Raw genomic sequence first — 8,742 nt, forward strand, 5'->3', positions numbered from 1 at the left:
TAAAGGCAGTACCACCGTTTCCATGATAAATCAGTGATTTTCAATTTCCAACTCCCGCAGCCTCGACTTTGCTTGACTGATGTCCCGGAAGGAGCAAAGCGTGGACATTAAACAAAATCCCTGCGTCCGACGTGCCCCATTTATCTTTCTCCGTGCGATTAAAAATTGCGGAAGTTTACAAGCCCAGGGCCGAGAATAAGTCGGTCAAGCCGTGAGGACTTTGTCACCAGTGCCTACAAGTACAGAGAAACTTGGCCCATGTTCTCTCTCCCTTCCGCTTTGCCGTCCTGCGCGGGGCATCAAAAGCCAAAACTCTTAAAACTTTTCCTCCCCATCGACTCGGTGGTGGCTCCGTTGCCTCCGACCAATAGACTGATGGTGAACCGACCGCGCCTTGTGAAACCTCTCCCCGCGTGTTATTCCTCTTTCCTTAGGGGGGGTCAGGTGGGCAGTGAAGAGAAAAGAACGATCCGCCAAACGCAGCCGAGTTATTTATCGGAGAGCGCGTACAACCAGTGCCCCCGCGAGTTCACATCAGGGACGGACTTTATACCTCTGTCTCCCTTTCTATCTCTGGGCAAACTTTGCTCTCGAATCGTCGATAAGAGGATGGGGAAGAACAAGAAGCAAATGAGAGAGAGGCCTGGTCGCGGGTCATTGTATGCGTAATGGAGTTTGACGAGATACAGACTTTCCTCCCCCTCCTTGCAAATGGGCTATTTATACATACTCACTAGCACGAGACGCATTTCTCGGTAGGTGCGATTTGCCATCACTTGAACTTACTTGGAATGCAAGGACTGAAAGGCGGAGTAACGTATTGGCAGCCAGTCCTGTTTTTGAAAGGTGTACAGTCGCGGAAACACGTGTGTTTACACAGCAGTAGGTGGGAAAGGGACAAGATCCAGGTGGCGGAACTTTAATTAGTTTGGCCCGACTGAGAGTCAGTGACGCGCGCGCACGTGCATAGGCGCGTGCTATTGATGCAAATCCAGTTGGATGCTAATTGAGGAGTATTTAATTTTACATTCGAGCGAAGGCTGCACGTGTGCTCTGCCAGTGGCTGGTGTTGAGCAATCGAGACTGAGCAAAGTTCTCGATGCTCTTTAATGAGGTGAGGCTCGATCGTCGGCCTTAATCAGTCGGGTATTGCTCTGTCTGATGCTGTTTTCGAAAGGGAAGTTTTTCGGTGGCAAGTCTAATACAAACACCTAACTCGCGGTGCTTTTTTTTCTCTCAAGGTTTTCCTTTCACGTATTCAAATAATGCGCGAATTTCTTGAAAAGTTGGGATTCTCATGCGGAAAAATATCACTTTGAATACATGTTTTCATACACCATTTAGTCGTTAGAGTATGGGTTTCGGTAAGACTCGTCCAGTTCAAGATACGATCGAAGCAGTGAAATAGCAATGGAACAATGCCACATATGCTCGTTAATAATAACAAAACTGACAAAGTTAATTTGGTTTTTTTTTTTAGATTAAAGTTGTTTTTTATAAACGTTTTATGAATTGCGAGTAAAATTGCAGTATGACGTTGCCTTACTTGCTGTCATTGCGATCTGTACGTGTCCTTACAGATGAAACAGTACAAAAGAGCTTCCTTGTGGTACAACAGCTTTAAGGACGTTCGGTAGAGATAGAATCCTGTGATGAATCTTTTTGAAATTTTAACCAGACGTTCTTATTGTTGTTACAATGAAGCTGTTAAAATTTCAAGAGGTTCGTCTGTTTCGTTTCCAAGATATTGAATTTCAAAGTTCAGTTATTTTAACACGGTCGTTTATGGGGAAACTTATAAGAACTCAGTTTAAAAAAAAATGGTGTGATGAATGTCTCGAATTTTTTTATATGTCATAGATAATGTTATTAACTATATGTACACAAAGTTTCGCGATGATTGTCTGATTAGTTTATAAATAGAAAAATTAAATAATAGTTCGACGAAACGCAACGGCAACGTCGCAAGAAACGGGAAATTCAAAATGTTCCAGGACGTAAATCAGTAAATATTTAAATATCATGGTAGATATTTATGTATTTCTGTATAAAACATAAGCTTATGTATGTGTGTGAGTGTATGTACATAGGTTCCACCCGTACCTTAATAACCGTATTATAATAACACATATTTATTTTTCTTTATAAAATTTTTAATTTGTAATTTTTATACAATACAATTTTTTTACACGAGAAAACAAAATCACATGCTTGTAGTAATCGCAGAGACTAGAGTCTGTCCTAATTATTTCACATATCACTTTCAATGAGACTTTTCAAGTCACATAGAAATTCAAGAATTTTATTTACATTAGCTACGAATATAATTGTATGTACATGAACACTCACACATTGGAGACCTGTGCGGCGATGCCAAGTCTTCACTCATCGCTACTTCCCCCTTGCCCCGCAATTGGTTCCCCCCCGCTATCTCTACCGAACATCCTTAAGTTCGACCCATCAAAATTTGAAGAGAGCATTGGTGAACAGTACAGTTTGCATGTGTATCGCGGATCGCGCACGACGAGATAAACAAAAAACCAACGGCAAATACGTGGTGCAGGATCCATAAGCTCCATCGCTCGGGGATGAAAGCACCGACCCCCCCTGCGAGTCGTTGGTACGCCGTGTTTGTACCGCACTACGGGCAGAGAGAAATAAATTGATGTTTTCTTTGAGGACTTTGATTTCTTTTTCTCGCGCCATACGTACCTACCCGCCTTCTATCCACGTATCCCTCTACCGTATACGCACTCTCGATCATGCACACAAATTTCTAATGGTTTTTCCCTTGCCTGTATCGCCTCACTTTTTCCACGCCCGACACAGTCATGCACCCTGAGCTTGCGAACTTTAAATTGAATACGGCAACTCCCGGCGCATCGCGCGTACTCGATCTTTCGCAATAATTCCGGCTCGGAGGGATTTCATCCGCTTGAAAAATTCAAGACTCCCCTTTCGCCGCGAATGTACACGGCCTTTCGTTTGCCCTGATGTCTGTGAAGCTTTAGCGGTCCGCGCACGACGCCCTTATGACTTTTAGCATCTATATATCCCCTGTGCGGGAAAGACAGCACGGCTGACGGCCTCTACGTGTCCCGAGAAATCTCTAGAGACGACCCAGCATCTCGCTCGCCGAGTTGGAGTTTAAGTGGTCACTTGCACGGCCGATTAGTGCCCTTTTATCGATGCCAACTTTTATTGGCGTGTCGCGAAACTGCCTTTGCCGCTCAAGCTGGAAAAGTACGTAATGAGCCATCGAACGAATAATCAGCGCTTCGCCGGATGAAAAGTTGATTGGGAAAATATTCGTGAGTCGTTAAAAAAGTCGGACGCGTACGCGTACTCGGGGATAATTTTGGATCGTTAAATTAAAAAGAAAAAAATGAAATATGCATCGGATGATCGGGGTGTTGCGCATCGACCGCGAAATTTGCTTCCTTTCAGGCCAATTAGTAGCGATCGGCTTTATGATCTGCCCATTGTCACTGGCGACTCCGCTCTCCGGCTTTTGTCTGGCTACTCCGTGCAATCGATCGACGCCACGCGATAGGGGCTCGATTTTTGGCGGTGCTTCGATAAACGCGGGCTTTTTGTCGACGTAAAATTTTCATCGAGTTATTTACGTGGGGGGGGGAAAGGTTTGACACGTTTGCTCTATACGACATTGGGTGATCGATAAAACTTTTTTTGTTTTTAATCATAGTCAACAAACCCCGTCAAATGGGGTATAATGTAACAAGCATTAGGGCTTAGATTGATGTGTTACTAGAGTATCCAATAGGAAAAAAAAAGGTAAAAGCGCGCAAGGTTCATTTGGTCCCGAAAAAAAGTTGAGCGCTCGTCCGTCCGAACTCGGTGCGCACAGGTTGCCCATAGTCGGGGCTGTCACGAAGAGCACCGGCCATATTTCACAAGAGGAGGCGAGTCGAGTGGCCGTTTCGCATCCAACCAGCATGACGTCCGGATTGTGTATAAACTGCTGTCTGTCGCGCGTAAATGCGCGTGACGTTTATGCGGATCTGAAACGCGCTTCGGCCGAGCCTAACCCCCAACCCCCTTCGGGTGCTGTCGCGCGTGAAAGAGACACGGAAAAAGCCATGCATTAGAAGCTGATTTACAACGCGTGTTTTTTTTTTTTTTTTTTTTTTTTTTTACCAGCGTCGTTGTTTTTGTGGCTGACTAGCCAAGCGCCCTATTGATGACTTTTGGGTGGTGCTCACTGTGAAAAAAAGGCCAAGACCCGAGCCTTATTGTTTCAGCAAAATCGGACGGGTCTCTCGTGAAATTGATGAAAGGAGCGGAAAATAAATTCCAAGAGCTAAGTTTTCGTGGGGCCGAGCTGCGCCTGCGGGAGCAGGCAGGAGAGATTTGTTAAGGCCAAGCCTCGAGAGCGTAAATAAAGCTGAGCAACGTGCCTTGGTATTTTCGCGAAGGCACGGCGAGGGGAGTAATTTGAAAAGAGAAAAAAGCAGCTCTGGTCGGAGGGGCTTCTGGTATCGGTTTGCTGATTGATACTCTGCTATTAGGTCTACGGGAACTCCGAGGCTTAAACAGTAACAACAAACCGGGGTTGCATAAGCTTTGAATTTTTTATACGATACATGCAAGAAAAATTAAACCAGAGCCCCGTTCATTTATTGTGTTTTACCGAGAAAATGCAAATGTTCGCACGCGTCGTCCGACCGTAGCTTGAGCTTTACTATACTTGCTCGTAATACATTGGTTTTGTGGGCGTGTACGTACATTTCTGGTAATCCTTACTCTCTCAAGCCTGCTGCCTGAGCTAAGCGTGGGTTGAGTCGGTACTCGGTACCCCGCGTCTCGTGAAAAATTTAAATTTAGGTCGGGATAAAAATACTCCGATGGAAAAGCTAAGCTTGAAATTCCCTTTCGATCATCATCCGTTCCCATAGATTTTCTTACATTGGCATTTTTATTTTCATACATACATGGACCGGTATGCGTGTGGAAGCTGAATTTTCAAATACGATCGGAATATTCGTAAGTAAATTGATATTAGAGATAAGAAAGGATTCATTTGAAAACTATCTTTCGGTAAAAGTCTCAATTTAGGTCGGTATTTTCCACACGGCGTTGATGTGCGAGGAACTTTGTTGAAGGAAAACTTGCCCGATGACTTAAATTCAGCTCAAAGTTTCAACGAAAACTTACGACTAATTGTCCAATCTTTTGCTGCGCCATGTGAACCGTTATTATAATTATTTTCAAATTTTAAAAAACCCTGAAGCAATGTAAAAATTTTTTTATTTTAAAATTTTAAAAAAGTATCAATAAATTATACCAGAAGCCAGCTGTTTGATTTTGGAGCTCAATTGCTGCCTGCTCTGTTTATTTTAGCCCATGGAAAAACATCCGATGGACGAGTTTATTTTTCAGTTCTCCATGAGACTCTCTTTCCTTCCTCGTAAGCACATTTCAAAGAGAAAAAACAGGCTAGAATTTTTACAATTTACAATTTACATTTGCTGCACGCGTATAGAATCCACGAACATAGAGATTATCAAATTTTCATCACAGTACAATCGGCTACCGAACAGTTGGACGAATAAGAAACTCTTCTCCGCAAGATTAACATTTTTATCACCACCCACCACACACTCGAAGGAAAAACGTCGCGCTAAGATCCAAAGACCGACGTTGATAGATAAGTGCGGATCATTATACTCTATCTTGCCGTCGCTCCTCCCGTGGTTCCTATCCTTCTCCGCACCAAGAAAAAAAAAAAAAAAAAGAAGGTTTTACAAGGTACTACGTCCCAGTCACGTTTTCAACAGTAGGCACGTAGTATTGCTTCCGCCCGCCGAAGGAAAAAGAAGATAGGGAAAAAGAAAGTGATGGCTGCGAAAGCCCCAGCGACGAGTTTTACGATTTCATTCGCGCAAAGAGCCGCGATGAGACTGTCGCCGTGTACGTGTGTATCTCCGCGCATGTAACCTGGATACCGAAGCTGCGTGGCGTTAAAGTCAGCTCCACGGTGATACTGTCAGCTGGCTGGGATCGATGCCTTATTCCTTTTTTTTTTTTTTTTTTTTTGCCCCTGGCGATGCAATAAATTCTTCTTTTTTGTTTTTCCATTGAAAAGTACCAATATTGACAAGCAATCAAAAATAGCTTTGATGCCGGAGTTTTTTTCTTTTCTGCAGAGTCTCTCGCAGAGACGGGAAGGGCAAGCATGAGGTTTATAAGGAAAAATCTCGAGTGTCCCCTCAAACGCTGAGCAAGTAGAGACCAAAGGATCAGCTTTAAATTAGGCACCTAACCTACGTACCTCGCGTACGCGGGCATAAGCAGATTACGATGGCAAGAGCACGGCACAGTATAAGGTAATACCGGGGCTGTCGATTCTAATTTTATTTTCAAAGCCCCCCGGATTCCCGTGGAATTTTATTCCACTCAAAGGATTACGCGCATGCATTATTCCAGCTCATAAAGTTTCAACCTCCTTCTGACTTGGATTTTTTTTTTTTTTTTTTTTTTTTTTTTTTTTGTACGTACAGCGCTATAGGTGGGATTTTTCTTCCGTTCTCTGGCTAACGACTGATCGATAACTCTTTCCGTGTGCCGGGCGTTGACGCGTCGCGCTTTTTCAATTAGCCCCCATTTCGTCAGCTCCAATTCTCTGATCACGCGTGCTTTTTCTATCTTACCTTCCGACGTGTCACCTCCTCCCAAACGACCCCAACTGGAGCGGCTGATCGATCGCTTCGTTTGACTTGTGGTTTTTGTCCTCCCAGGTGCCGATAGGGAGGGGCAAAAAAAGCCCTCGAAAGTTACACCTCTCCGGAGCTCATTCACGCTCCGATTTTTTTTTTCCGTCGGGTTTGTCACATTTGGCGAGCTTCTTACTTAAACCTGCGATAAATGTGAAGATCCCGTGTAAAAGGTTCGCGATCGCCCGTCTCGTTGACTCGACTACAAATTACCCCGAACGTGCTTCAACGTTACCCCATTTCTCGGGCTCCCCTTCGTGACCATATTCTTGTGGCGCAGCTGAGCACACAAGTGGGGGATTCCCCTACAGAATTTTGCCATCAGGTAAATCGACAGTATCTACTTGTTAATTCGTTCCAATGGAGCACACGTTCGTTATTTCCACGAGACGCATCTAGACGGCGTGAATACAGTTTTTACCAGACCATCCTGGGGGTCTATTAGTATATGTCTATACATTCACGTGCCCGGGCTCTGATTGAGAGATGGAGGGTAGCGCACGGCAGAGGCCCTTCAGTCGGGCAAATTGACTCTCGAGTCTCCTGGAATATTCTATAGACTAGCTACTCGTGGGTCGCAAGGGCCTTGACGTACATATACGCAGGCGGTATTGCTTTATCGATGGCTCCGCCAACGAGTTTCAATTTCAGTGTCCAAAAGAAATCCAATGGTACTGCATTTTCTTTTTTTTTTTTTTTTTTTTTTTTTTTGCGTCTTATTTCCTACCTTTTTTTAAGTAGCTTACCGTGAGCCACTTCAATTATTACTTTGCTGCACCGTGGAAAAAGTTTAAAAAATAACGTCGGGCCTTTTGGTGCTAATTCAAGATGTTCATGATTTGAGGCTTGAAATTTTTGTTGCTGTTGGGTATTCGTAGCATCACCCGAAATAAGTAATGGAGTGAAAATAAAATTAAATCAAAATTTAACCTTCGTCGCAAAAAGTTGCAAAAATCTTAGTTTGAAACAGTTGGAAAAAGCTTTTTTGCCAATTATGTACCTGCTGTATTTTTCTACACGCAACTAAAGTTTCCTGACTCTGTACACCCAATCAAGAAATCGATACCAAACTCTTTTTTTTTTTCTTTTTTTTTTTTTACATAAAAATGTATCCGATATCTCGGTTGCTGTAAATATGTACATGATACCATGTAAAAGCACAATATCATGTATCAATTTTTAATTAACGCTCGGCACTAGTGAATTTTTAATTTTCAATCAAGCGCACACCGATCACCGATGAAATTGTTAAAACACGTACATTAAAGGAATCCAACATTGAAATACCCCAAATGCCATTCCTATTACATGAAATAAGGGACATGGAAAGCAAAAATTCTTCAATGATTCGATGAAACGCAACCGCAGCGAGTACTGAAATGCCAGTAGCCTAGAGGCGCCCATCGATCGATTCATTAAAAAAATAGGACACGATGAACAAGTAAATATACAGAAAAAAAAAAAAGAAAATCACACTCACCATGAAAACGAGTAATGTTGTTGGACAGCTTGCGGGTGTGGTCGTCGTCATCGCCGTGGAAGTACGAGGACCGGTGGTGGTGTTGCTGGTGGTAGTTGTTGTTGGCTATGACAAGCGTGGCGGTGACCAAAGTCAAGAATAGCCGCGACCCCCAAGCTCGGCCCAAAGACATCCTCTCTCAGCCACTCGCATCCCCCGTGGCTCAGACTCGATTCGACCGCAATACAAGGAGACGCACCTTATCCACTGCTGTTTTCTCTGCAAAGACACCCAAGCGTTACAGGTACGTACACTCACCAATGCTGATTTTATCAAACGATGCTCCGTTCATACGAAAAAGCTGAGCTCGTTGGGATTCAAAACAAAAAAGTTTGCTGCAAATACACAAGCTCTCCCCGCTCTCGCAAAGCAAACTCGTGTACATTGCTGCTGTATTAACCAAACGCGGTGCGCTATAGGCGGGAGAAGGAGTTTTGAAACTCGGCTGCTTTCGCTCTCCCTTTCTCATATCAATTTGCGTGCCTCTCG

The 8,742-nt window shown here is 43.7% G+C and overlaps 1 protein-coding gene across 1 annotated transcript in view; it reads right to left on the reverse strand.

The window, feature by feature from the left end:
• Positions 1–8,467, reverse strand: part of LOC106640404 (zwei Ig domain protein zig-8) — a 28,590-nt gene extending 20,123 nt beyond the window's left edge. The window contains exon 1 of the mRNA XM_089592221.1: positions 8,215–8,467. Within this exon, the coding sequence (XP_089448347.1) occupies positions 8,215–8,386 (172 nt within the window). The 5' untranslated portion in view covers positions 8,387–8,467. The remainder of the gene's footprint in view (positions 1–8,214) is intronic.
• Between the last annotated feature and the right edge of the window lie 275 nt (positions 8,468–8,742).

This window comes from Copidosoma floridanum, unplaced genomic scaffold (genome assembly GCF_036245765.1).
Source record: "Copidosoma floridanum isolate Cflo_tuat_1 unplaced genomic scaffold, Cflo_Japanese_pri ptg000001l, whole genome shotgun sequence".
Lineage (NCBI taxonomy): Eukaryota > Metazoa > Arthropoda > Insecta > Hymenoptera > Encyrtidae > Copidosoma > Copidosoma floridanum.